The sequence below is a fragment of the Filicampus tigris genome, chromosome 2 (assembly GCF_054856515.1).
Source record: "Filicampus tigris isolate MCC_2025a chromosome 2, RoL_Ftig_1.0, whole genome shotgun sequence".
Lineage (NCBI taxonomy): Eukaryota > Metazoa > Chordata > Actinopteri > Syngnathiformes > Syngnathidae > Filicampus > Filicampus tigris.
The window spans coordinates 5,206,788-5,233,162 of NC_141218.1; the positions used below are offsets into that span (position 1 = coordinate 5,206,788).

The window sequence follows — 26,375 nt, forward strand, 5'->3', positions numbered from 1 at the left end:
ATGAAAATGACATCACAACTGCTCACAACGACCAATCACGGCTGACCTGTTTTCTGAATCTGAGCCGTGATTGGTCGTTGTGAGCAGTTGTGATGTCATTTTCAGTCGGCAGAAGACAAAATGGCCGCCCCCAAAGATGGCTAAAAACGAGTGGATTAACACTTATTCCACAAACACAATATTTATCAGAATGCCTTGTTTCAACTAGTGGGCTTGCATAGAACATAGCTTTGAAAAAAATATGTTTGCGTTGACTTCCGCTTTAAGTACAAAAGTAAAATGCAGTAATGATAACTGATACCTGGTCAAACGTAATTAACCAAGCTTCATGTTACTTGTTTATTTTAGAAAACAGTAAAGTACAACACAACATACAAAGACTCAAGGAAGCATTAAAAAAAAAAAATCATAATTTCTCACAAGCTACCAAATAGCCACATAGGCACTTGACGGTCCGGAATGGAAGCTAACCAAGACCGCAGTGCTTTCTGGTGAGCGCTTCTTAAGTGGTGAAAATCGCACTTTTGCCTCTGCAGGCAGATTGTTATAGTAGTCAAATGACATTTCATCACGTTGCGAAATCAAAATAATCCTCACAAATCAAATGACAATGACCTAAAGTTCAATGCTTTTCAATGAGCGGTGAGTTTGTTTTCACCGACTTCACCACCATCTTGACTTATGACGTCATTTTGACGTAAGCACGTAATTGTCCGTTAGAGGTGCTGCTCCCAACAGCCGCCACAAAAAGGCGCCTTAAGGGGCGTGGTCTTGCATGGCCATGCGGCCCAGCTGGATCTTGTCATAGAGCGTCATCGGGTCCAGCGGCGGCTGGGTGGGCGGCTCCGTGCCGCGCACACTCACGTAGGCCGGCCTCACGTCGCAAATGTCCGCGTAGATCGTCGCCGCCTCGCATTTCCTGCCTGGGCCGTTCCAAACAGGGAGGGAAGTAAACGCAACCAAATGAAAACCTGCCGACTAAATGGAGGAGGTAGCATGTGCCATAAATGCCTAAAATAAGATTTAATGCACCCAACAACAACAAACAAAAAACTCCCAAACATAACACGTTATCTCTTTCACACATAAAAAAAGACCTTACATTCACCCCCCAAAAACTCAATCACACCAAAAACTCACACAAAGTTAATTATAAAAATCCTCTCATTCACACCCCAAAATTCTCAACCACTCCCCCACACATTAAAGAAATATCACAACCAAAAAACACAACCAAAAATCTTCATACACACCAAAAAACCGAACTCACACCACCAAAACACAGTCTCACGCCACCAAAAATTCTTCCACACCAAAAAATTACCCCCTACTGCACTCAAAACTTTTCACATCCAAAAACTGTCACAAAAAAAAAAAAACTCTCCCTCTGGAACATGTCAAAAACCTCTCACTCACACCAAAAGAAATACCCTTTCTCACACACACTAAAGTTATTCACCAAAAACCCTTTAGTAAAACTTAAACAAAACCAAAAAAACTCACAAGTTAAAAGAAAAAAACATTTTTTTTTTTGTCCAAGTGGGACCTTTGTGAGAGTCAAAATGTGTGCACGTGAGTGAAAAATGGTGTGGCTCCAAGTCCCTCCCTCAATCTGTTGCTGAGAACCAATCAGCATATGAGATATGACTTGGCAGCACATTCACTTTTGAGCCTCCTTCCTCACACACACGCTCCTTTACTCTCACACACAGTTTTGTCAGTTTTTTTTTGGTGGGGTTTGAGTCAGTGCGTTATTGTGTGTGTGAGATATTTTCTCGTGTGTTTTTTAGCTGAATAATACAACTTTTTTTGTTGTGTGTAAGGTCTTTTGGTGTGAGTGAGATTTCATGTGAGAGTTATTTGGGCGGATGTGAGATTTTTTTTTGCCATGCATCGGAGAATTTTTGCCATACTTTTTCACGTGTGAGTGGTCAATGTTGTTTTTGATAAGAGTCGCACGTCTCACCCGCTCGCTGGCGCCTGCGACGGCAGGCGGCCGCGACGATGCTGGCCGCCATGACGAGCAGACATAAAACTCCCGCCGCCGCGCTGACCATGACCACAAAGCTCGGCGGTTCTAAAACGACGACATCGTCACCATGCATGACACTCGATGGGGAAGAAAACGCTGAATGACTTGGTCACCTGTCGCCGACGTGCTGTAGCCTGTGTCGTTGGCGCACGTCACGGCGACGGAGGCGGACTTGGCGCTCACGGCGTTGGAGACGGTGCAGGTGGCCTCGGCGGCGGCGCCCCGCGGCGCCACGCTGACTTGATGCCACGCGCCGCTCAGGGTTCGGTTCCCCACCCTCCACGTGTACTCCACCGGCCCCCCGCCGGCGGGGGCGCTGCAGTGCAGCAGGACGCTGCAAGAGTGGTTGGCGGTGCGCCGCGTGGCATTGGCGGTCACCGCAGGTTCCGCCGTTATGGGCTCTACAGGGAAAGAGTGTGAAGTTGCCAACTGACTAAGGTACCGAGAGCGCGACTGAAACGGACTGAAATCTCGCTTCCGTTCTATTCTTCACCCACGTCTTTTGATGGTTTTAATAAAAATGCAAAAGTACAATACACTGAATGTGCTGCCTCAAAAGCTCACACGGGCTCGTCGTCTGACATCGCAGGTTGTCCTTTGAGCAGAGCTGGGCTTTTTCACAAAATAAATCGAGCGTCCGTTCTTCGTCATCAGTCTGCAGCGTGGCTACCCTTCCAATCGTCGGTCATTCGCCTTTTTTTTTCCGGGGTGAAAAAATAGTACCCGTTTATTAGCCGGTGGGGTCCGTCTCTAATTTTAAACGGGTGTCCGTCGGCGAGTCCGACTAAACTTTCTCTCACGTACTGTACCTCAACTTAGAACGCAGCACACACTGCGTGTCTTGCATGCAACTTCGTAAGTCGCACAACGCTCCCTACATATTTTCCACACAACTTAGTAATTCGCACTTGCTCCTTACATGTCTTGCAAGGGCAACTGTAGTTGCACATGCGTACCTTCTCATGAACAAAACTTGCTATGTCACATGCACCTCTTACGCATTTTGCAAGCACAACTCAGAAAGTCGCACACGCACGTCTCACTGTTTGTATCCCACACGCAACTGATTTAGTCGCACATGGATCTTGTGAGCGCAACTTCTACTCTTCTTGGTGGCATTACCGTGAACTCGCAGCGTGATTTGCACCGTCTCTCGCTGGCTGTCGTTGACCGCCGACACGAAGCTGAAGACGCCCGAGTCCTCCAGAGTCACCGGCTTCAGCGTCAGGCTAAAGTTGCGGCGGTTGAGTTGGAGTCTGCCAGCGAAGCGGCCCGCCTCCGTAGCGTTATCTTCGTCGTCCGCCGAAGCCACTTTCCTGCCTTGGTAGTTCCAGCGTGCAAAGGTGACGTCTTCGCCCGGTAAACACGATGGGAGCTCCACCATGTCGCCAGCTTGTCGATGGAAGACGCGTCGGCATCCCGCCGCTTCTGTAAAGAGGAACAACCAGCACAATGTGGAGGCAAACTAACGTAAAGCTTACAAAGTTGTGTTTGCGAGGTACCGTAAGACACCCGGGCGTCCTTACTGTCGCTCAATGGGCTATGCGGGGTTCTACCGCAACTTTTCATGAGAGGCTGACGGTGGATTACTGGTTTCTGCTTCTCACTTGACAATTGCACCATGTTTTTGTGGTTCAGTAGAAAATGATACAGAACAAGATCATGTATGCGCAGCCTCAAAACCTGATACTGGTTGCAATTTTTTCATTGAGGCGCATCAGTAAAATGTTCGGCCAAGAGTTGCCATTTTTATTTATTTTTTTCCTCCACGGCTCACTTCAGTTGCATTCAGCCGCGTCGCTTCGTGTGTGGGGATTTAGTAAGTTGCGCTCACAAGATTAATGGGAGCGCCCGTGTCTGTGATCACCCCTGCAAAGAGGAACAACAACAACGCTCTCGAAGCAAAGAGGAAGCGCGACATATACGGACGAGCTGACCTAAGCAAATAGGGATGAAGACTCCGCGCCGTTTCTTTTTTTTTTTTTTTTTTTTTTTACTCTACTCAACATGACTTTGTACACGAGCGCAAGCCATCAACTTCCGAGAAGGTGTCATCCAAAACGTACCGTGGAGGTTCACCAGCAGGAGCCACGCGCTGCCGTAGCACAAGAAGTAGCTCAGGGCACCAGCAACCATCGTCCGTCTCAACTTGAGATGACTCTGCAGCCTCGGGTGCAAGTCACGTAGGTAGCAAAGACTGAAAGGGGCGGAGCCTCTCTCTTTTGCCACATCAGTATTATTCAGAGCAGGGCAGAACCTCTTGGCGACAAGCGAAACCTTGGCAATGAGGGTTCATTTCCCTAATGCTAAAGAAAAGTGAGATTTGAAAAAGACCTTTGGAAATCCAGAATCTCACATCTGCTCACATTTAAAAACAAGTTAGAGAGTATTTGGTCACAGCTAAGATTTTAAAAAGACTACATTTTGCAGGGTCACTATTTATAAGACTACAAGTAGATTAAGACATTTTTTTCCCCCCACAATGCATTTTTTCCCCATTATGCTCTTGGTTGAAACCTAGAAAATGGTGATGCAGATGCGTTTGACTCCAGATGAAATCGACCTTAATAAAAAAAATTCACAACTCTTTTGATGAAACATTGACTTACGAGTAGTTGAATGGGACTTTTGTCATTCCCTGAGGGGGTCTGCGTCGTTTTTAGTGGCACAAAGCAACTTTGAGGAGGATGGGATCAACCCTGGCACACACAAAAAAAAAAATACAAATGTCCTGAATTGCTTTACGGCATACTCACTTCCTCCTTTCGCTATGAGGACGGCTCAGGATTTCACGACACAAGCACACACATCTCAAAATGGACATTTAGACTTTATTATGTTTACAATATGAAATGTTAATGTTCAAACTAAAAAAAAGAAAAAAAAACAAACATCTTTCCTAAAGTGACTTAGTGACATTAAAAAGTAACTGAAGCGAAACCACGTGGGAGTTAGTGGTAGGTCAGAGTACACTGAAAAAAATGTTCTAAAAATGTCAAGTGGTTGCATAAAAGTAGACTATTTTTTATGTAGACTATACATCTACTTTAAAATGTATCTTAATCCACGTGATTTTACTTTGTTCAACCGCTCGACAAAATAAAATAGAGTAAATTCAACTACCATTTTTTTCAGTGTAGACCATAATGCCACTTCCTGTCTCTGGGTCAAACATTACTGATCCGTACGCTCAGCGCGCCGCTGTCTCGGCCCCGCCCTCCCCCCCGGTAGCGCTCTTCTAGTTGCATCTTCTCCGGGCCCGTCGCTTCCTTGCCGGACGGCGGCGGGACTCTCGTGCGCGGCGGCTGCGTTTTGGCGACCTTGTCGAAGAAGGCAAAGTTGGCCACGTAGCCCCCCGAGGTGGACAGCGACATGACGGGGGGGAATTCGTAACCCCACAGGATCTCGTCGGGGAGGTACGACGTGCGCACCTGGCAGGTGGCCGACGTCGGCTCCACCGTGGCGCTCAGGATGACCAGCAGCTCGAAGTCCGCCGCCCAGCCTCCACCTAGTAGATGCAGGAGGAGTGGCTTATGACTCTCAAAGTGGGGTCCTCTTGGTGGTCACATGATAATCCCGCATTGGGGCCCCGGGTCGCCTCGTGTGAGGGCTCACCTTTGGCAGCCCAGGCTTGCAAGGGGCTCCTGTCGTCGATGACGTGGTAGAAGGTCAACGGGATGATGAGGAAGGGGCTGTCGCTGGACGTGTCCACCTGGAAGGAAACGTTCCGCTGGTCCAGACGCACCGCCTCGCCCTCCTCACTCAGCGATGTCTGAAGCAGCTTCCCGGTCACCTGAACGGCCAACACGGCCAACAAGCTTTGAATACGGTGAACTCTCGCCGTTCGCAGGAGGTATAAGAACCAAGCGCCGAGGTGAAGAGCACAAATCTGCTTAGTGGTGAAAGAATCGCTGAATTAAACGTTCAAACTGTTTGTACTGTTATAGAAGCTTAAACTAAAAAACAATTTTTTTTTAAAAAAGTACTTTTGATGTTGGCTATGATGGTGTGTGACGGGAAAGCTAAATGTGGCTGGCGTCACCAAAATGGTCACTTTTCAGAAGATCCTCAAAACGGCCACCATGAGCATTGCGTCATCGTCAAAGAGAGCAACATTTGTGGGCTGTCAATCTTTGGTCAAAAGAACACCCGCACGTGTGGGCTGACCAAAAGTAGAGATTTGTGAAAAAATATTTCATTTACCAAATTGTGACATAGCCCGTCTTGGCCTGGCGCCAGTGATATGCTTCATTATATGTGGAATGTCATTGCATGATATGAAATGATATTGAAAGACAAAGAATGATGTGGAATGATATTGGTAAAAACGTGCAATATATTGGTAAAAAAAAAAAAAGTGGAATTTTTGGTATTTGGGAATTTTTGGCAGGTTGAAAATTGTTCCCAGGGAGAACTGAATGAGACAAAGACTGAAAAATGTCATCCGTACCCGCCATGAAAAACAGGCTTCACTGTACCTGACACCCCAGCAGTAAGCTCTTGCGCATGTTGGCGATGCGGACCATGAGACACGGCCGCCCCTCGTACGTGGACACCACGGCGTGCTGGCTGAACTTGACCGTCTCGCCGCGCTTCTTGGGACGCGCCACCTGCGAGCGCAGCAAGCGGGTGACGTCAAAGCACCACGCGAGGGCGACCACGCGCACCCGCATCACCTTGGCGAGGAACGTGCCGGTGATGAAGATCTCCATCACCATGGTGACGACCAGCTGGAAGATGAGCAGCACGATGGCGGCGGGACACTCCTCGGTGATGACGCGGAAGCCGTACCCGATGGTGGTCTGCGACTCCAGCGAGAAGAGGAAGGCGCCCGTCAGCGTCCGCACCTCCGTGACGCACAGCGTGTGGTTGGAGACCGAGGGCAAGTCTGGAGGGAACGAAACAACGCTCAGACCTAAGGCGCCAAATCACTAGTGAAAAAAGCTCACCCCAAAAAAACTCTCACCTACCATAAACCCTCTCACCAACCCCAAAACATGTAACACATCAATAAACACACATACAACCAAACACTCACTCACGTAAATAAACCCTCTCACGCAGAACAACAAACTCCACAAACACATCCAAAAATTCTCACGACTAAAAAAAACTCAACAAAAAACCTCACGGCCCCAAAAATGTAAATGAACCCAAAAAAAACTCCCCCACACCTACAAAAGTCAAACAAAAACAACAACAAAACTCACATACAGCCAAAATCCTCTCACACATGTGCTAAAAAAACATTTACATGGACCAAAAAATCTTACACACAAACACACTAAGAAACCTCTGACTCGCATTGAAAACCTCATACACACCAGAAAAAACTTCTTACACAAATAACCTCCCACACAAAAAACCCTCATATTCACCCCCCAAAAAACTCACTTACACAAAAAAAAACCTGACAGCCAAAAACCTCAGACACGTTGAAAAACCTCCAATATGCACAAAAAAAAACAAAACAAACAAACAAAAAACCCCACAAAAACATACATGATTGAGAGACGTTTTTGGGTGATGTGAGATGTTAGAGTATTTGTTTTGTGTAAGGGTTTTTGGATGCATGTGATTTTTTTTTTCGTTGTGAGTGAGAGAGGATTTTGTTGTGGGAGATTTTTCTGGGGGTGAGTGTTAAATGTTTCAAGACGTGACTGTGAGGCTTTTTGATGTTTGAGAATTTTTGGTGAGTTTCTTGAATATGAGATTTTTTTGGGGGGTGAGTGTTAAATGTGAGTGTTAAATGTTTCAAGACGTGACTGTGAGGCTTTTTGACGTTTGAGAATTTTTGGTGAGTTTCTTGAATATGAGATTTTTGGGGGGATCTAGAGAGTTTTTTGGGGGGCGAGTGTGAGAAAACTTTTTATTTTTTTGTTGCATGAAAGGAGGTAAATGATATTTTTGTGCAATACGCCACCTCGCAGGTTTTCCCTCACCCGCCAAGTCGCCGTGCATGGCGGCCAGCAGATACCACAGCAAGCCAAAGAGAAACCAGGTGCCAGCGAAGGTGGCGCAGAACAGGAAGAACTTGTAGCGCCAGCGCATGTCCAGGAACGTGGTCCAGAGGTCGCGCAGGTAGAGCGCCTGGCGCCCGCTCACGTGCTCCATCATCACGTTGCTGCGCCCGTCTTTGGAGAGGACGCGCCGCCGTTCCGCTTGCCGCTGCCCTTTGCCCGCGCCGCCCGCCGCCGGGCTCAGCAGCGGCACGGTGTGGGAGTGGCTTATCATCTGAGGGGAGGAGCCTTGTGAGGAGGAGGGCGTGGTCAACGTCATGCCTGCCGCTGCTGCCTGACAGGGGGTGGAACATTTCATTGGCTTTAGAATAAATCAATTAATAAAATAATAAAAGGAGGAAGTGTGACTGCGTAGCAATGAAGCAAACTCCCCCAAACATTTTTTTTTTTTGTAGCTAAGCATTGGTTCTTATAAGTGCATTTGGAAATTAAAATGTACAAAGATACTTTTCTGTTCATTGGTTCAATAAAAAAAAAATTAAAAAACTGACTAGCTCATATTTTGTCCTGATTAAAATTGTCATTTTCGTCTTCCATCTGGTTAAGAAGTGTGCGGTCCTATGTGACCCCCCCAGTAGCGCTGACAAAAAATTGTGACCCCCTCCAGCATTGAAGTTGCGCATCCCTGACGTATAGTGTGTTTGTTTTGTGTGCGTGTGTGTGTGTGCGCATCTGTATATTTGCATCTATGTTTCGATCCATGTGTTTGTGAATTTGTTTTGTGTATTTATGTTTCTTTCTGTACATGCGTGTTTGTGCATTTGTGTATTTATTTTGCATGCGTGGGCATGTGTCTGTATTTGTTGTTTTTTTTGTGTGTATGTGTTTGTGTACAAAGTATTTGTGTGTACGTGTGTGTGCGCACAAGCCTACTTTGTCTTGTTGGACGTGAGAGGACAAAAGACGCGTTGAAAAAGCAGCGAGGGCAGCGTGACGGTGTGTCCACGTGAGTGTGTGCGTGCGTGTGAAGTGGGCGTGGACAAGAATGTGGCGGGAGAGAAGTGAGAGTCGAGTGTGATGACGGATTGTGTTGAAAGTAAACGTGATCCGTCGCCATTGCGATTTCAACCTATGACCGTCACGGCAGAGTGGTAAAGTCGACTAGTTGACTAGTTGACTCGTCGGTTCAACCGCTAGTAAAGAGTGTGTGCGACTTATATAGGGAGCATGTGCGACTTGGTAAGTTGCACCCATGATTATATAAGACACATGTGAGAGTCACTTAGTTGCACTTGTGAGATCAAGAGGATATAAAAAGTCTACACACCCCTATTGAATTGCTAGAAAAAATGAGAACAAAATAATTCATAAAAAAAAACTTCTTCCATCATTAATGTGACCCCTGACCTATGTAGCTCAACTGAAAAAAAGAACATATTTTTGAGAGGGGAATGAAAAATGAACAAATAATGCGGTTGCACAAGTGTGCACACCCCTCGTACAACTGTGGCTGCAGCTGTGCGCAAAATGAAACAATCACATTTAAAGTCATTTTAAGTGGGAGGCAGCCCACAACTGTTACAATTAAAAGTGCCTCTGATTAACACAAATAAATCAAGTTCAGATGATCTAGTAGGCTTTTTCCTGACATTTTTGGACTCACATCAAAGAGATCTCATTGTTCAGGTATCAGTTAGTGGAAGTATAGAAGAATTTCCAAGGCCGAAAGAGCTGCAGTGATTTCTGGCAAGTGCTGGCTGTTTAGTACATGTGACAACAATCTCCTGTCTTTGCCCATTTAACGTTACTTGCTGTTTAAATTGTACAGGTTAAAGGTCACATTAATGGTGGAGAAGGTTTTGAAATGATTTACGCTGGTCTTGTTTTTTTAGATTTAAAAAATCAGGAGTTGGCACAGGGCTGTGTGGACCTTTTCTAGTCAGTGTATGCAAGGACTGCTGCCTCCAACGCTCTTCCAAAAACATTGTTTTTGAGGAGGACGCTCATCCACACAACCAACCGTATGGCAAAACAAACGTACCTTTGCGTGACGAGCATCCACCTTTCACCTTTTCATCGTGTGGCGTCCGGCGGCGCTGGCGGTGCTGGTGGTACTGGTCCCAGCGGCTCCCAGCGCAGCTGTAACTCCGCCCCGCTCCTCGAGAAACCCACCACAAGTCACATTTTTCATTCATTCATTCAACCCCCACCCCCGGTGCCCCCACCCCATGCTGACTGAGGCCGCCTTTGTGTGTGTCATGTTGTCATTTGATGTCATATTGAATATATTCTACGCACTGCGTCCCTACTTATGTGGCATGTGCTGTTTTGGTTCCTTTTCCTAACTAGGCAATGTGATTGACAGTGAATACAACGTTTAAATGATCAACAGTTACATCAGATGCAAAAATAATCTTGTACTTTGTTCAACAACACCACGGTTCACAATGCCAGAGCCCCGCTCAAACAAAAGAGTGACGTGAAAAGGCCGTCCCATAATTCATAGCGCCTTGCTGGGTACTTAAAAAGAACACGACTTTTTCCAAACGCATTCGTCCCCAAGACATGTTTGATACTGCTTGTTTTTTGTTTGTGATTCCTTTTTCTTGTTTGCTTGTTTTTTTGGGGGCCATTTTAGCTTTTCAAATTGTGTTTCGTCTTTTGTAATGTGTTTTTCATTTTTGTTTACGATTCCTTTTTTGTTGCTTTTTTTGTTTAGCCTTTTAAATATTATACAGGCATTTAACATTCAAATGTGTTCTTAAGAGGTCTTTACTTGACACAACAGAAAGTGTTGTGTTTCATGTTTCTTGCATTACCTGAAAATGTTGTGATTCTGCATGTAAACATTTTGTGAGTCCTCTGTACTTCTAGTGCCGTCTAGAGGCTGGCACGCACACTGCATCACACAGCAAATAAACCGTTTTTTGTTTCACTACTGCCATCAAATGAAATTAAACGGGTCCTATTACTCATATAATTACTACTGTTTTACGCATATATATTAGAGGCCAATATTCAATTATGGTTGTTTGTCGTTTAGCTGCTAATTTTTACCTTCTTTGTTCTAAATGTACTCTGCTTAAGACAATACAGGAACGCCCCGGTAAATATGATTTTTAAACAACAACGATGAGGAAAATAAATTTCAGTATCGGAAGCTGTCGTCTGCACGTGACTAAGGTCGCGTACGTGACGCAGCTCGCAAATAGAGCGCGCGCGCGCGCCCTGCCCGCGCGCACGTCTTATCGATAGCGATTGATTGATTCATCGGTTTGGTGGTCGTCGGTCGAGATCGCATGGCGGGACCTGCGAGGAGGTTACGACGCTTTTGGGCGGGGGACAGAAGAGGCGTTGCCTGGTAACCGAATTCCCCCCGGCAGCCTGCACGAAGACTGCAGGCCCGCCAGCGCCGTCATCAACACAAGCTCCGACGTTCAAACGTATGAAATATGAACAGAATTGCGACTATTAGCCATTACTTGTAATAATAGTGCAATATTTTAGGATCTGCGCCAGTCGTGCGGAGTCTAAGATATGACACGTGGATATTAACTTGTGGCCAGTTATAGATATGTGGGCAAAAAAGCTAATTTGTGACACGAAATAGATACAATGAGCGCACGAAATTATGACCACAAAGTGGGTTGATTGGACAGCTGGAGTGCCCAGGCATGGATGAAAAACAAGAATTGTGGGTCACAACATCATAGTGAACTAAATGAATTTTCGGATTGAGACCGCCATTCAAAAGCTGTCACGCTTAAAGGTCCGGCAATGCCGTGCTCGTGCACCGAGTGGCGGCGATGGATCCGTCCGCTGGTTCTGGTTTTGTACGCCTTCCTGCTGGCGGCTGTGGTGCCGCTGTGCGTCTGGGAGCTGCACAAGGACAAGGTGGGGGAACTTCGCAGGGGTGTCTCGATGAATGTTCCCTCTGAGCTTCTCGGGGCATCAGAGTGTGTGTGTGTGTGTTTGTTTCAGGTGGGGACTCACAACAAAGCGTGGTTCATCGCCGGTGTCTTTGTCTTCCTCACCATCCCCATCTCGCTGTGGGACATTCTGCAACACCTGGTGCACTACACACAGCCAGAGCTGCAGAGGCCAATCATTAGGTGACCGACCCCCCCCCCCCCCCCCCCCAACCCGTCAGCTAATTTAATCAAGCAATATTAATATTTTTTAAAATTGACAAATATCGGCTGATTTTCGCTTATTGTTTTTTTTAAACAAACCCAAACAAAACAAAAACATCAGCAAAACGTGTATAATTATTTTCTGTTGGAAAGTACAACAAAAAAAAAATACTAAAGAGCAAAGTACCTTAAAACATTATTGTTGTCAGCGTTAAGGGACCCGACCAGTTATTTTATTCGTTATATATTTTCTGTATTTTCTAATTGAATCGGCTGATTAATCAGTTATCGGGATTTTAATTCCTCCAAATATCGGAATTGGCCTTTAAAAATACATTTCGGTCATGCCCTAGCCACCATTGCAAAATGTATTAAACTACCCCCTTGGACTTCCTCAGGATATTATGGATGGTGCCTATCTACAGTCTGGACAGCGTGAGTCAAAGCGCACACACATTCGTCCACTTCGCCAATGTGTCCCCACAGTGTGCGTGACTGTTTTTTTTTTTTTTTTTCTTTTCCCTGCCTCCCCAGTGGCTGGCCCTGAGGTATCCCAGCCTGGCCATCTACGTGGACACATGCAGGGAATGCTACGAGGCGTACGTCATCTACAACTTCCTGGTGTTCCTGCTCAACTTCCTGAGTAACCAGTACCCCAGCCTGGTGCTGATGCTGGAGGTGCAGCAGCAGCAGGCTCACCTGCCGCCGCTCTGCTGCTGCCCGCCGTGGCCCATGGGAGAGTAAGACTATCTGCGTGGGGTGGGGACCAACGCGTGCGCTGTAAAAAAACAACTTCCTGTCCCGTCAGAGTGCTGCTCTTCCGGTGCAAGCTCGGAGTCCTCCAGTACACTGTGGTCCGGCCTGTAACCACGGTGACAGCACTGTAAGTTCCCTTCGGCGCTTCAGTCACGCCGTTAGAGTGTAACACGTTCTAAAACTAAAACTTTGATCAGTTTAGTAATCTGACTGCATTCACTTTGCAGTCACAATTTGTTACTGTTTAGCAGTTGATTGATGACAATCAGCTCACAGTCACTTGCCACTTAGTCTGCATTTATCAGGTGGTAGTACCGTGAGCTGCCTCTTGAGGGCAGCATGGAGTAACAATTGACAACACTTGTTCTTAAATGCTACCGTTGAAAAATGTACATACAATTAAGTATTGGGAAAAACTGGTTAAAATTCACCGGATATTTAACAAATGTCAAATGTAGCTAATTGAGTGATTTGTAATCGGTTACTTTTAAAGTCAAACAATCAGTAAAGTAACTTGGTTACTTTTTCAGTGTAACTGTGGCAACACTGCTTATCGTCGCTGTCCTGTGAAAAAACACTTGTGTGCAATTTCTGAAAAAAAAAAAATTTTCACATGAATGCGACGTCTGTAACGCGGAAACACCATTCACGTAAAAATTAGGAAATGGAAAACAAAATGGACATAAGTGTTTTTCTCATGACAGCGACGTTATATTAGACTGTCTTGCGATTATTATTTTTGACTGGTTGTCTTTTTAAAGTGCTCTTTAAATAAAGCTGACATGCTCTGTAAAACGTCAAGATTGCAAGGTTCCCATCAAGTCCACCGTCATGGTGACGGACCACCAATTTGAGTAGTGGCCATGGCAACAAGGCAGCATGATTTGCTAGCACCGTGGTGGCGACTCCGCCGAACGGTGACGGAAACCGCGGCGAAGCGTGACGACACAGCCTGACGAAACACGCGATGCAATTCCTTGGCGTCCCGCAGGGTCTGCCAGCTGTGCGGCGTTTACGACGAGGCCAACTTCAGTTTTCGCACCGCCTGGTCCTACCTGGTCATCATCAACAACATATCGCAGCTGGTAAATGATTTTGTATTTTGATGAAAGACTTACAGGATAACATTTTTTGACAAATGTGTGTGCGTGTAGTTCGCCATGTACTGTCTGGTGTTGCTCTACCGAGCTCTGAAAGAGGAGCTGACTCCCATCAGGCCCGTGGGCAAGTTCCTCTGCGTCAAACTGGTGGTTTTCGTCTCCTTCTGGTACCAACGTCAACTATTGTGCCGGGATTCCTCATTCCTAATGTCACAAGCGGACGTGGCGCGGTGATTGCGGCTGTCGTGTGTCCAGGCAGGCGGTGCTGATCGCGTTCCTGGTGAAGGTGGGCGTCATCTCGGATAAACACACGTGGGACTGGGCCAGCGTGGAGGCGGTGGCCACCGGGCTGCAAGTGAGCGCAAACGATCGTGACAATTGTAACTTGAATTCCATCGCAATGCTGTGATGCGTTTCACCTGCCATCCAGGACTTTATCATCTGCATAGAAATGTTCCTGGCTGCCATTGCGCACCACTACACCTTCACCTATAAGCCCTACGTGCAGGTGCGCGCGCACGCACGCACGCACATCTCCTCCACGCACACGCACGCGCACACTAACTGTTGCCGTATATTGATTGATGAATAGGAGGCAGAGGAAGGAACGTGCTTGGACAGCTTTCTGGCCATGTGGGACTTTTCGGACATCAGGGCCGACGTCACCGAGCAGGTCCGCCACGTTGGTGAGTGCGCTTCCTTCTGCCGCCGTTCAAACTTGGAACAGGACCAAAAGGCAAACGCAGGTTTGCCCGCAGGCCGCACCTTCCTGGGCCGTCCCAACAAGATGTACTTTGGCGCGGCCGCCCGCCCCGAGCACAGCGAGCACACCGGCCTCCTGTCGGAGGACGCCGCGGCCGCGGCCGCCTCCGTGCCCGCCTCGCCTTCCTCGACCGGTCGCTACCAAGGCCTCGGACACACCCCCGCCCCGCGCTCCACCTCGGCTCCGGCGGGCTTCACCACGGCGCCTTGGGAGGAGGACGAGGGCGAGGCCGAGCGCTCGCCAACCCGGGCGGGGGACGTTCATTAACAGGCCGACGTGCAGCGCTCGTTTCTCGGTCAAGGATGTCTCACTGGGACATACTTCCTTGATACCAATTCCCTCTTAGACTGGGCATCTTAGGGCATTTCAGAGCGCGCAAAACGCTGAATTGTTGTTAAGGTGCCCTCATCATGGTTTATATATAAATATCCTGTATGTGTTTCCTTTAATGATATACATTAAGACTGCTTGTTTTCGTGCAATAAACAATAAGGTCAAAATCAAAACTGACCTGCCCTGTTTACTTCAATGTTTCTGTATGTGGCACTTGGATTCAGATGAGGCGATCCAGGCCTCGGGTGCCAGCAGGTGAAGATCGCGTCGTTTTGGTTCTCTACAAAAGAAAAGACGGAGAAATGATTTTCAATATTACCAGACACCGCACACTGTAGGCATGTACGTGCATGTACATACAATTAGACAGTCATCAACATTCAGTGAGGAGTAACAGTCAGGCAGGCGCAGCTCCAGATTTTTTTTCTCTCCCACTGATAAAGGGGGCTGGGCCAATATCATAATTTACGAATAAATAGATTTTAGAATATCCAAAGAAAAAATGCTGAAGGGGCTTCACTGAGGCTAGACATTTCTGACTGGGCTGGACTGAATAACCCCCCCCGCATTAACCTCAGTGTAGCGCCATCACATGTAGTGAGGGGGAATTGCATGAGAAACTTGATATTTTAGAAACACACACGCACGGTATGTTTGTATACAAATACTCATCATTTATGTATGTGTATATGGAGATCTAAAGATATCTAAATAGCTGGATTGAGAACAATATTGATAGATATTGATCTGTACTGAACACACCAATATCTCCATCTCTCCATTTTTACGATTTCGTTTCCTCAGGCGTTTGCCATTTGTCAGCTTTAATTGCCTAAATTGACAAAAATTGGACAAGATTCGGGGGAGGGGTCGAGCGAGATACACAAAAGACGCGGAGAGAGACCGAGCGAGCGAGACAGACAGAAAGAGCGAGAGAGCGAGAGAGAGAGAGAAAGAGAGAGAGAGAGAGAGAAAGAGCGAGAGAGAGAGAGAGAGAGAGAGAGAGAAAGAGAGAGAGAGAGAGAGAGCCTCGGAGGCGGGGCGGGAGCGGAAGCTCGTTGTGCCGGCGTCTCCTCTCTGCTGCAGCCGCCGCGCAGCTGCTGCTATCCGGAGCCCGTCGCGTCGCATCCCGCTCCGAGCTCGCCGGCTGAGCATCGCTCATCCCCGGGTAGCGTCCTGGCTCTGCTCGGTCCGGCCCGGCTGTCGTCGCGGTGGAATTCACACGCAGCCGCCGTTTCAGCCGGAAAATACCGGAACCTGCGCACCGGGGAGGCGGGGAGGGGAGGGAAGGAGAGCGTTGGGTGGGGGGGGGGGGGGACCATAGCAACAAACCGGCTCCACGGCATTATTGGTAGGTGCCTCCCTCCGCCGTGCGCGCCTTTGGGTTGGATTCGTGCTTTTGTTCTAATCCCGTGCGCAGGTTGTGCCGAAAGGGATGCAACGCAAACACGTGACTGGCTTGCACCTGCAACCTTGACTGACATGTTTGCGTGTTGCAAGGTGATGCGGGCTCCCCCGCTGTAAGCTCATCTGACCTCACGAGCGCATGAAAACGGCCTCATCGGTGAGCTTGCGGCTGGGGTCGGACACCAGGATGCTGTCGTGACCTCGACTCCTGTTCGGGCTCGTTGCTTCTTCTTAGGATTCCAATTGGAGATTTGGGCAAAATCAAAATGACAAACAATTCCGTTTCTTTGACTCCGAATGAAGATTTGTCTGTATGAACTGATAATTGTGCAGTGCAATGGCACCAAAGACTGCTTGATTTTTTGATATCGTCACATTAGTGTTCATAAAACGTGCACAAAAAACGTGGCGGCACATTTAGCAGGATTTATAGAGGCACAGCATTACAGCAGTACAGCATTTCACCTCTTTGCTTCCTTTCAGCATCCAAGTGGATTCTCAGCTTGCCACCAGAATCTTCCCATCTCCGTAAATCATCTTGAATGGCTTCCTAGAATCCCCCCCCCCCCCCGCACCCACCCCCCCACCCCCCTTGAGTGATCCTCTCGAAATCTCGACGGAAGCTTCCCGGCCGAATCGGGATGACTCTCAAGTAGCATCCGGACGACGTCTCGACAGCAACGCCATGGAGCTGGAGCACTTTGACGAACGCGACAAGGTCCGTCGCGGGCGCTCCGCTCGGGCCAAACGGGACGACTCGGGCCCGAGCTCGCGCGGCAGCAGCCTGGTTCCCAGCCCGGCGCACAGCACCAACTGCAGCTACTACCGCACGCGCACTTTGCAGGCGCTCACCTTGGAGAAGCGCGCCAAGAAGGTGCGCTTCTACCGCAACGGGGACCGCTCCTTCAAGGGGCTGGTGTACGCCGTTTCCAGCGACCGCTTCCGCTCGTACGACGCCCTGCTCGCCGAGCTGACTCGCTCGCTGGCCGACAACCTCCACCTGCCGCAAGGGGTGCGGACCATCTACACCATCGATGGCGCCAAGAAGATCAGCGGCATGGACGAGCTGGTGGAAGGTTAGCTACACGCATGCAATGTCACAATGTTCTGCTAGCGATCACGCGGGGTGCGATGGTGCCCGGAGATGCCAGAGACCCGATTTATGGCTTCTGCTAGCTTAACGCTAACGCACAATGCAAAACGGCATGGGCCGACTTATGAATAGCATCGTGATGTCATGACAACTTTAAGCGACGGATATTGAAAACAAGCAGTGCATCAACATGTCAAAACAACATTCACGGGCATATGTTCTTTATCCTCCACAAAGAACAACTATTCCTGCATCTTACTGAGGAGCTGAGACTGTCTCATTTTAGAGGTTTCTTGATTATAAAATTGCAACTTTTGCGATTTGCATTCCATGACGCCGTGCTGTCCATTTTAAATCACATTAATTGTTCGACCCTGATGCGCGCCAAAGTTCAGGCGGTTTTGCCTGTTCCTCCTTGCATTGAAATACTTCCCGGACGCGATTCATGGAGACTCAGAGGAGTCCGGTTCAAGGGAGTTGAACTCTTCCTGTCCCTCCACTCATCCATATTGATGACTGTTAAGACCACTAATGAGCTCTAATGTACGGAAACTAAGATTGATGCATCACTTTGTGACCTAAAGCATACAGCGCAGACCCTCGGCACCAAAAGTCACGGGCTCTCTCTGTTCAATTCACTCGGGAAGACGGCCGTACATTTTGGCTTCTCCTCGAAATATTACCCGAACGCCCGACATCGGCAACTTTCTGACACCTCACGTCTCTTCGCTCAGGCGAGTGCTACGTTTGCGCCTCCAACCAGCCTTACCGGAAAGTGGACTACACCAAGATCTCCGTGCCCAGCTGGAAACCCGGCGCCGTTTCTGGGAGCGGCGCGGTAACCCCGAGCAAGTCCTCCACCGCCTCTGCCGGGGCTGCGGCCATCATCGGCGGCGGCGGCGGCAAAGAGCGCCCCGAGGGCCGAGAGAGCAAAGACTTCATCAAGCCCAAACTGGTGACGGTGATCCGGAGCGGCGTCAAGCCCCGCAAGGCGGTGCGCATCCTCCTGAACAAGAAGACGGCGCACTCCTTCGAACAAGTGCTGGCCGACATCACGGAGGCCATCAAGCTGGACTCGGGGGCCGTCAAGCGGCTGTACACGCTGGACGGAAAACAGGTGAGCTCGACTTAACTTCGAATAGAACGCCTCATTGTTGAGATTTTACCTTCCGTGTCTTTCAAGCCGTGACTTCTGTTTGAAGAAACGCTCATCTCTTCCTGCTGAACTATTTTTAAACATACAGGCTCAGATATAGAAGGAGAAAAAAAACAAACAAAAGACAGCGCTACTGACACAGACAGAAGCAGAATGCAGCAAGTAAGGCTTGAGCGGTGTGCGCCGTGTGTCTTTTTGTGTGCAGCTGACCTGTCTGCAGGATTTCTTCGGGGACGACGACGTGTTCATGGCGTGCGGGCTGGAGAAGTTTCGTTACGCTCAGGACGACTTTGTGCTCACTCACGGTGGCAAGACGGCGGCCTTCGTTAACGGTCTGGCGCGCGCGCTCACACACACACACACAGCGGGTGGGAAAAAGTCAATATGCACTAATTCCAAAAAGTCGGAAATATCTGTGAAATTTGAACCCAATTCGCAGTATCCAACTTTTTTTTTTTTGGGGGGGGGGCGAGCGGTGTAATTTAAGTCGTCTCTCCTTTTTCAGAGTGCCGAGTTAAAGCGACTCGTCCCGCCGTCTCTCAGAGGACTTCGACACCCAAGGGTTCCAGCGGTTCCGGTCCGGCCTCCTCCAAGGCTTCGGCAAAAGCTGTGCCGCGGTCCCGGTCGCCAGGATCGGGTAAGACGAGAGAAACCGTTGCCGCAGTTTGTACAAGACACTTTTCCTGCCGTCACGCAACATCATCCTTTCCTCTCGTCCACAGCCAATGAAGCGGCAGGATCGCAGGTCCCCGCAAAATCGTCCAGGTCCAGCCCCTCCCCCACGCGTCCCGGCACTAGCGGCAGCCTCAAGGCGGGGCTCTTCATTAAAACTGAAATATCTCTGCATCCCGTCTTCACCAACGCGATCCGTGTCAAACGTTTCGGTTCCATCTGCAGGTTTCTCCTCATCGCTCCTCTTCCGCCGACATCAACGGCGCGGCCGAGCACACCGAGGACGTCCCTCTCGAAGGTGTGTTATCGCGTCGGCCGAACTGTCCGTCCAACGGCTACGTGACCGCGCCGACAAACCTCTCTCCCAAGTCAACGGAAACCTGGCGGTGTCGTCGTCGCTCATCAGCAGCAAGTACAAAATCGGGAAAGTGATCGGCGATGGAAACTTCGCGGTAGTGAAGGAGTGCGTCGAGAGGTAAAGACAAAGCAAGTTTGGTTCTTGTTAGTTGCGCGTGGAGTGACGGTTCTGATGTTCCTGGCAGGTCCACGGGGCAGGAGTTTGCGCTGAAGATCATCGACAAAGCTCGCTGCTGCGGGAAGGTAACACGTTAAATCCATATTTTGGCCACAAAAAAAAAAAAAAAAAAAATCGTGTTGGGGTCCCTCAAGGGTCAATCCTTGGACCCCTTTTGTTCAGTCTGTCTATGTTACCTTTGGGTCAGATGCTTCAGAGCGCCAATATTGGTTATCATTGATCAGGCAGATGACACGCAGCTCAAGTGTATTCATCAATGTCCCCAAATGACAGCAATTCAATTAACGTGTTGTGTCACTGTCGAGAGCAAATCAACAACTGGATGAACCAAAATTTCCTTCAGCAAAACCAAAACAGATGTAATTGTTTCAGGAATACAGAAAAGAGGATTGCTGTTAGAAATACATCTGGAGTCACTGTCTTTTCGAAACCAAGGACCAAGTCGGAAAATCCAAATCTTGGGGTGCTGATAGACCCAGTTTTATTTCTTTACTTTTTTAAAGATTAAAATTGAAACACGATGTGAATGCTGCCAATGTATGTTCTTTTAGTAATCTTGGTCAGCTCCTTTCGTTTCCTCCGCTTTGCTTCCGAGTCGTTAGCTGCGTCTGTAAATGCTTTTAGGAGTTGTGTCCTTGCCTGCGTCAAGCACATTGAGTTGTCCTGTCTACGAAACGCGCAACATCAATCGCGCCGCCTTGCCTTGCCTTCCGTTCCAATAGGAGCACCTGATCGAGAACGAGGTGGCGGTCCTGCGTCGGGTTCGACACCCCAGCATCATCCAGCTCATCGAGGTGGACGAAACGCCCTCACAGCTCTTCCTGGTCATGGAGCTGGTCAAGGTGCTCCCCTGCGTGCGAAACGACCAATTGTCGGGACAAAGTTGCAACTCAGTGTCGGCTTTAGGGAGGCGACCTGTTCGACGCCATCACCTCGTCCACCAAGTACAGCGAGCGCGACGCCAGCGCCATGGTGTACAACCTTGCCGGAGCCATCAAGTACCTGCACAGGATGAACATCGTCCACAGGGACATCAAGCCCGAGAATCTGCTGGTAGGCGCCGGGCGGGTGCCCGGGGTGGACGTCGGCGCGCTCCGTGACGCGTTTGTGTTCCCGGCAGGTGTGCGAGTACCCGGACGGCACCAAGTCGCTCAAGCTGGGAGACTTCGGTTTGGCCACGGTGGTGGAGGGGCCGCTTTACACCGTGTGCGGCACGCCGACCTACGTGGCCCCGGAGATCATCGGCGAGACCGGGTGAGAGGACGCGGGAAGTGAGCACACGGGTTATTTTTGAGCTGCCGTTCATTGCCGGGTGGACGTTTGCGCGTAGTTACGGTCTGAAGGTGGACATCTGGGCAGCGGGCATCATCACCTACATCCTCCTTTGCGGTTTCCCGCCGTTCAGAAGGTCAGTGAATCTAACATGGTGGCGTGGGCCGCCAGTCATCATGCAAAAGGGCTCTAAAACAAAGCGTCCCAGTTCAAGCTAAAACCGTCTCGTCTTTCTCAGCGAGAACAACGTCCAGGAGGAGCTGTTTGATCAGATCCTCCGAGGGAAGCTCGAGTTCCCGTCCCCGGATTGGGACGCCGTCAGCCTTCCTGCTAAGGTGACGGCTACAGCCATCCATTCATGTGTTTAAAAAAAAAAAAAAAAAAAATTATTAGGGCTAATACAGATACCGAATATCCGTAGTCAAGGTAGACGATATTTAGAGGCGATATTGTATTTCAGTAAAAGGGAAAATATTGGTGTTAAATCAAAAAATAAAATAAAATCCAAACTCCAACTCTTAACTTTGTTCAAATATCTTTAAAGCGGAAGTCAACGCAAACATATTTTTTTCAAGAATATGTTCTATGCAAGCCCACTAGTTGAAACGCATTTGCGTTTGTGGGATCAGAGTTAATCCACCTGTTTTTAGCATTCCAACTTTTGGGGGCGGCCATTTTGTCTTTTGAAAATGACATCACAACTGCTCACAACGACCAATCACGGCTGACCTGTTCTCTGAATCTGAGCCGTGGTTGGACCTTGTGAGCAGCTGTGATGTCATTACAGTCGACGGAAGACAAAATGGCCGCCCCCAAAAGTTGGAATGCTAAAAACAGGTGGATTAACTCTTATCCCACAAACGCAATATTTATCAGAATGGCCCGTTTCAACTAGTGGGCTCGCATAGAACATATTCTTGAAAAAAATATGTTTGCGTTGACTTCCGCTTTAAGCATATGTTTATAGGCAACTCTTCAGATTTGCAAAATGTAATTTTTTTTTAAATGGACATTTTTACAATTCTAACAAAAAGTTCAGGCAGCTCCCAAGTTCAGCAGCATGTCTTAAAAAGCTTGATGAAAACTTAAAACAAGTTTTGTAATTTGTAATTTATTTATTTAAAAAGGGACAGTGCATATTAATGAACATTTACATGTAAATATGTCAGAATTAGCCAACTGCTACTTTTCATCTGCGGTCCCTAGTAGGTCAAAAGAAGTAACATTACAATAACAACACCAATAAAGAAAAGGACAGAAAGAAATCAGCACATAGAACTGACACATCAGTGACATACAAAACAAAACCAAAAAAATCAATTTATAATAATAATACTAACAAGAGGGCACATAGAAGCTTGATTTAAAATGAGTGCTCACAAATTTTCAGCCACTTTTTTAGGTTGACTTTAAAAGTGCTTAAAGTGGTGTAGTCTCTTATTTGAACAGGAATCTCATTCCAGACCACAGTACCTTTAACTGATAAAACCTGATCACTGAAAGTAGTTTGTCTACGTGGCACTGCACAGTCACCTCTAGTGAAGGCTCTGGTTCTTTTCCCACTGACGCTGGATCTTAACATAGTAAACTCACTCAAAAGGCGGGGCAGCAAGTCCATGTCAAATCTGATATATAGAGCAGACTAGTTTCAACTTTTTAAAATGATCAAAAATTCAAATATTCTGTTTCTGGAGAATAGGGCAGCGATGGGTGGAAAATGATTTTCCGTCCAATACTTTCACAGCTTTTTCGATGAGAGATTCTATCGGTTTTAGTGTCCTTAAACTTGTTAGCGAGCAGTTAGTCATGCAATATTCAATGTGAGAGAAGATCATACAATGAAGAAACATTTTAGCAATCCTGTCTGGGAGCAACGATCTTATTTGTCTGAAATTATTCAGATTTAAATGTACAATTCAACATACATTTTCAACATGGTTTTTAAAAGTTATATTGGAATCGAGATATTTAAATTCCCGGACAAGCTGCAGCTCCTCACCTTTCAGAAATATATTTGAACTTGACAACACTTTTGAACGCTTTGAAAATACCATCCAGACAGTTTTCTTGGAATTCAGGAGAAGACATGATTTGGTAAGCCACTCATCCATAGCGATTATTGCAGATGTTAGTTTCTCAGATACTTCTATGTCAGACTTAGCTTTTGTAAAAATTACAGCATCATCTGCATGAAGCTGTGTGTCAATATCTTGGCAGATGTTTGGCAAATCATTCATATATAAATAAAATAAAATAGGTCCAAGAATGGAGCCTTGAGGAACAAGTAAATGTCAAATAAATAATAATAAAGAAAGTTTTCCAAAATTTTAAAATGACTGAAATGTATACAGTACTTTCACTTATTTTCTTATAAAGTTAAGTGAAAATTGAAAAATTGTTCCCTGAAGTTAACACGGTTTTAAATCAGCTGTCATATTTTGAAACAGCAAATTTGAATCAGACATGGTTTTATTTGTCCCTAAAGGTAGTTTAAAATGTGTAGTTTTTTTTCTAGCAGAGCAGGTTTTTGAGATGAGATGTTTTTATTTTTTTGCTTTTAAGTTTGACCTATAAAAGCTTGCGTAATACGGATTTTATCGCGCGTTGTAATTTACAGCCATCACGTTTCAGAAAAAAAAAATCACTTGTTGATGAACCTAAGCCTTAATTCATAAATTTTACAAAATATACCTCTAGTACATCATTATAAAAAACCTGACGAGCTAAAAAACGAGTGCAGATTTGGAATCAGCGCAAAAAAACCCATCACCTTGAAAAGTTGCATTTCTGTTTTTTTTTTTTTTAAACCAATGTAATCGGTTTGACTCTAGTTTTTGCTCTCTTTTAACGACCCCATTAAGTGGATTCAAAGATCTGAGATGTACGAAGACAATTGCTCAAAACGTGTAAAGACATATCTGTGTAGTAAACAAAATAGTGAGCGATATATTGTTCAAATCTTTATCATCATGTCAGTTTTTCCTGATTCTTGGGGCGTGGCGACGATGTCAAAATTGTAACGAGTCCCACGGCATGCCCCCCCAGATGCTGATTAGTCAGATGCTGCAGGTGAACGTGGACGCTCGCTTCACAGCTGACGAGGTTCTCTCGCACCCGTGGGTGTCGGTGAGTTTGCACCTATGTCACCCTCCCTTTTTCCCTTTTTTTTTTTTTTTTCTTAATTGTTCCAAATAATGACGCCGTTCGTTGCCGCGCGCGCTCACGCAGGACGACGCTCCCGTCGACTCCGGCAACGACGAGCCGAGCGCAACGGAAAAGGAATCGCCAGGGCTGGAAACCAAGCAGGTTCCTTCCCCGCTGGTCTAGATGTGAGCCACTAGACCAGATTTTGTCCAGGGGCAGTTTTTTTTTTTTTTTTCTGGAGGATGCTAACAATTGACACATCGCGGTGAACTCGATTCGTGACAATCCCCGATTCCTGTTCATCCAATCAACACAATCGCATCCTCAACTCTTCCTACTGCTGTCAACTGGAGCACGATCCAGTATTTTGGGAATATCCGCAAAAAAAAAAAAAAAAAAAAAAAGGGTGCACAAGTCCAGTGTGTGCATTAGGAAAAAAATGGACAAATCATTTCAAGCCTTTCCCTGTACCCAGAATGTCTTCCACTTTTTCTGGGAAGAAGCATCCCAAGCTACTTCTGTTTGTATCTCCGGATCCGAGGCCAGAAGCACTGTGCCTGTCTGCACTCATCCACACAGGGTTATGTATATATTAAAAAAAAAAAAAAAAAAAAAAAAAGGGGTCAGCAATTTGACATATCCACCGCTCAAGGCCCTGTTTCAGTCCAACAACAACCCTGTTAGCTTCCGGGTTTGTTGAAATTCGAAATATGTTGTATACGTTAGCTGTCATGTGAGTGTGAGTCTGTCGTAAAGTCGGAAATTTTGACGCCTGCGGGAAGAAAAAAGAAGAAAAAAAAATCTGAATGGTGCTTATTAACTAGTTATCCCATTCCTCCATCGTTCCGTCTGTTGTCTGTGAGAATGTGGGAATTTAAAGCAGGGGTTGTCCAAACTTTTTTTTTTCTTTTAGTTGCCAGCAGAGAGGAAGAAATTCATTTTTAATTTATGATTTTTTTTTTTTTTTTTAATAAATACACATTACAGCGGAGCCTCATTTCCATGGGGAAAATGATTTGAGATCTCAGGCACCACTGTAAATAAAATAATATACAGTTGCGTCGCATATCTTTACCTCCATTGATGGCTTATTTTTAATGTTTTAAATGAATTAAAGATGCAGAATGTCAAAGTAGCCACTGGGAGGGAACGTTTGGACAGCCCTGATTTAAAAAGAACAACTGCAGATGTTGGCACGATGCAGTCTTACGATCTTTTGGCCAGAGCCACCAAGTATTACTACTTTTCTCTTTGCTTTACACCAAAGCAAAAAACGCCTTGCTGTGTTGACAGCGTTAGCGACGCGCACGCAAGGTGGACTTGCAGCGAAACTCTCCTTCTTACAAACTTGCTTTAACTTATGTTTATGTACGTGCTCGTCATCATGCCTTATTAACCTTCGATCAAGTGCAGTAGATTAGAACGTTTTCCAAACGCGATCCATGACAAAGGTCCTTTTGAATTGCATTTGTGTGTTTTTCCCAACACCGAATCACATTCAATGGCATTTAGGAACGCTTTGCTAGCCCCAAAGCATGTGATGTGTTTTTTCATCAAACGGGCCACGACGCGTTCAAAGACCTTGAAATGGAGGACCAAGATGCATTCAACTGTGAAATAAAATTTAGACGGTGAGAAACGTCTGTTTTGTCTTGTTTTGAAATCGGAGCTGGCCCAAGGCATAAGTGAACTAAGCACCTGCTTGCGGCTCCCGCAGCCACTAGAGGGCCCCCAAGCGCAGTGTAACAAAAGTTATGATTGGATTATCTTATTTTCAATTTTTTTTTACTAAAACTATTGTGCCTTTTTACATTTCAAGACCTTAATATTGTTTCAGGTACATCATTATTTCAGTGTTTTCTTGATTTATTTATTTTTGGTCAGGACCTTGCTTTTTTTTTTTTACTTTATTTTAATCTGTTGTTGCACTTAATTGTCCTTGCACTACAAATTACTTTTGCCTTTGCAGTTTTTTTGAAAGTAAACAATAAAGAAGATGACACTTTTACATTAAATGCA

General features: G+C 46.8%; 4 protein-coding genes across 9 annotated transcripts; 2 read left to right on the forward strand and 2 right to left on the reverse strand.

Moving 5' to 3' along the window:
• Window positions 1–325: 325 nt before the first annotated feature.
• Window positions 326–4,806, reverse strand: LOC147151023 (SLAM family member 9). Of its 2 annotated transcripts, XM_086019329.1 has the most exons (6): window positions 4,642–4,805; window positions 4,099–4,338; window positions 3,155–3,460; window positions 2,146–2,433; window positions 1,967–2,077; window positions 326–923 (listed from the first exon to the last, which is right to left on the reverse strand). In XM_086019329.1, the coding sequence occupies exons 2-6, from the start codon at window positions 4,166–4,168 to the stop codon at window positions 757–759; spliced, it is 942 nt and encodes a 313-aa protein (XP_085875455.1). In that variant the 5' UTR covers window positions 4,169–4,338; window positions 4,642–4,805; the 3' UTR covers window positions 326–756. The 2 variants fall into 2 exon arrangements, with proteins under 2 accessions (XP_085875455.1, XP_085875463.1); XM_086019337.1 differs by lacking the exon at window positions 1,967–2,077 and having other exon boundaries at window positions 4,642–4,806.
• A 43-nt stretch (window positions 4,807–4,849) lies between these two features.
• LOC147151024 (ATP-sensitive inward rectifier potassium channel 10-like) lies at window positions 4,850–10,144 on the reverse strand. Of its 2 annotated transcripts, none has more exons than XM_086019311.1 (6): window positions 10,034–10,144; window positions 7,975–8,326; window positions 6,709–6,920; window positions 6,511–6,642; window positions 5,648–5,825; window positions 4,850–5,540 (listed from the first exon to the last, which is right to left on the reverse strand). In XM_086019311.1, the coding sequence occupies exons 2-6, from the start codon at window positions 8,309–8,311 to the stop codon at window positions 5,200–5,202; spliced, it is 1,200 nt and encodes a 399-aa protein (XP_085875437.1). In that variant the 5' UTR covers window positions 8,312–8,326; window positions 10,034–10,144; the 3' UTR covers window positions 4,850–5,199. The 2 variants fall into 2 exon arrangements, with proteins under 2 accessions (XP_085875437.1, XP_085875442.1); XM_086019316.1 differs by having other exon boundaries at window positions 7,975–8,322; window positions 10,034–10,112.
• A 1,009-nt stretch (window positions 10,145–11,153) lies between these two features.
• On the forward strand, window positions 11,154–15,250 carry LOC147151025 (transmembrane protein 184C-like). Of its 4 annotated transcripts, XM_086019290.1 has the most exons (12): window positions 11,157–11,435; window positions 11,762–11,886; window positions 11,974–12,104; window positions 12,524–12,560; window positions 12,660–12,865; window positions 12,934–13,008; window positions 13,873–13,966; window positions 14,036–14,148; window positions 14,237–14,336; window positions 14,412–14,489; window positions 14,574–14,667; window positions 14,740–15,250. In XM_086019290.1, the coding sequence occupies exons 2-12, from the start codon at window positions 11,770–11,772 to the stop codon at window positions 15,009–15,011; spliced, it is 1,317 nt and encodes a 438-aa protein (XP_085875416.1). In that variant the 5' UTR covers window positions 11,157–11,435; window positions 11,762–11,769; the 3' UTR covers window positions 15,012–15,250. The 4 variants fall into 4 exon arrangements, with proteins under 4 accessions (XP_085875408.1, XP_085875401.1, XP_085875425.1 ...); XM_086019275.1 differs by having other exon boundaries at window positions 11,155–11,435; window positions 11,762–12,104; XM_086019299.1 differs by having other exon boundaries at window positions 11,156–11,886.
• An 854-nt stretch (window positions 15,251–16,104) lies between these two features.
• LOC147151026 (serine/threonine-protein kinase DCLK2-like) lies at window positions 16,105–26,325 on the forward strand. Its single transcript, XM_086019233.1, has 16 exons — window positions 16,105–16,428; window positions 16,968–17,560; window positions 18,312–18,694; window positions 18,939–19,065; window positions 19,239–19,370; window positions 19,456–19,544; window positions 19,631–19,703; window positions 19,775–19,880; window positions 19,948–20,005; window positions 20,663–20,782; window positions 20,847–20,993; window positions 21,061–21,194; window positions 21,271–21,348; window positions 21,451–21,547; window positions 24,258–24,338; window positions 24,441–26,325. The coding sequence occupies exons 2-16, from the start codon at window positions 17,170–17,172 to the stop codon at window positions 24,537–24,539; spliced, it is 2,115 nt and encodes a 704-aa protein (XP_085875359.1). The 5' UTR covers window positions 16,105–16,428; window positions 16,968–17,169; the 3' UTR covers window positions 24,540–26,325.
• Window positions 26,326–26,375: the final 50 nt, after the last annotated feature.

Excerpts from the sequence above, each read along its gene's own strand:
- LOC147151025 (XM_086019282.1), top strand. The coding sequence starts at position 11,770 with ATGCCGTGCTCGTGCACCGAGTGGCGGCGATGGATCCGTCCGCTGGTT. Across the intron at positions 12,105-12,523 it reads CTGCAGAGGCCAATCATTAG|GATATTATGGATGGTGCCTA; the intron begins GTGACCGACCCC and ends GGACTTCCTCAG. Across the intron at positions 14,149-14,236 it reads GTGGTTTTCGTCTCCTTCTG|GCAGGCGGTGCTGATCGCGT; the intron begins GTACCAACGTCA and ends TCGTGTGTCCAG.
- LOC147151026 (XM_086019233.1), top strand. The coding sequence starts at position 17,170 with ATGGAGCTGGAGCACTTTGACGAACGCGACAAGGTCCGTCGCGGGCGC. Across the intron at positions 19,066-19,238 it reads GACGGCGGCCTTCGTTAACG|AGTGCCGAGTTAAAGCGACT; the intron begins GTCTGGCGCGCG and ends CTCCTTTTTCAG. Across the intron at positions 20,783-20,846 it reads TGGTCATGGAGCTGGTCAAG|GGAGGCGACCTGTTCGACGC; the intron begins GTGCTCCCCTGC and ends TGTCGGCTTTAG.
- LOC147151024 (XM_086019311.1), bottom strand. The coding sequence starts at position 8,311 with ATGACGTTGACCACGCCCTCCTCCTCACAAGGCTCCTCCCCTCAGATG. Across the intron at positions 6,921-7,974 it reads CATGCACGGCGACTTGGCGG|ACTTGCCCTCGGTCTCCAAC; the intron begins GTGAGGGAAAAC and ends CGTTCCCTCCAG. Across the intron at positions 5,541-5,647 it reads GCAAGCCTGGGCTGCCAAAG|GTGGAGGCTGGGCGGCGGAC; the intron begins GTGAGCCCTCAC and ends TGCATCTACTAG.
- LOC147151023 (XM_086019329.1), bottom strand. The coding sequence starts at position 4,168 with ATGGTTGCTGGTGCCCTGAGCTACTTCTTGTGCTACGGCAGCGCGTGG. Across the intron at positions 2,434-3,154 it reads AATCACGCTGCGAGTTCACG|AGCCCATAACGGCGGAACCT; the intron begins GTAATGCCACCA and ends CTTTCCCTGTAG. Across the intron at positions 924-1,966 it reads TCGCAGGCGCCAGCGAGCGG|GCAGGAAATGCGAGGCGGCG; the intron begins GTGAGACGTGCG and ends GGAACGGCCCAG.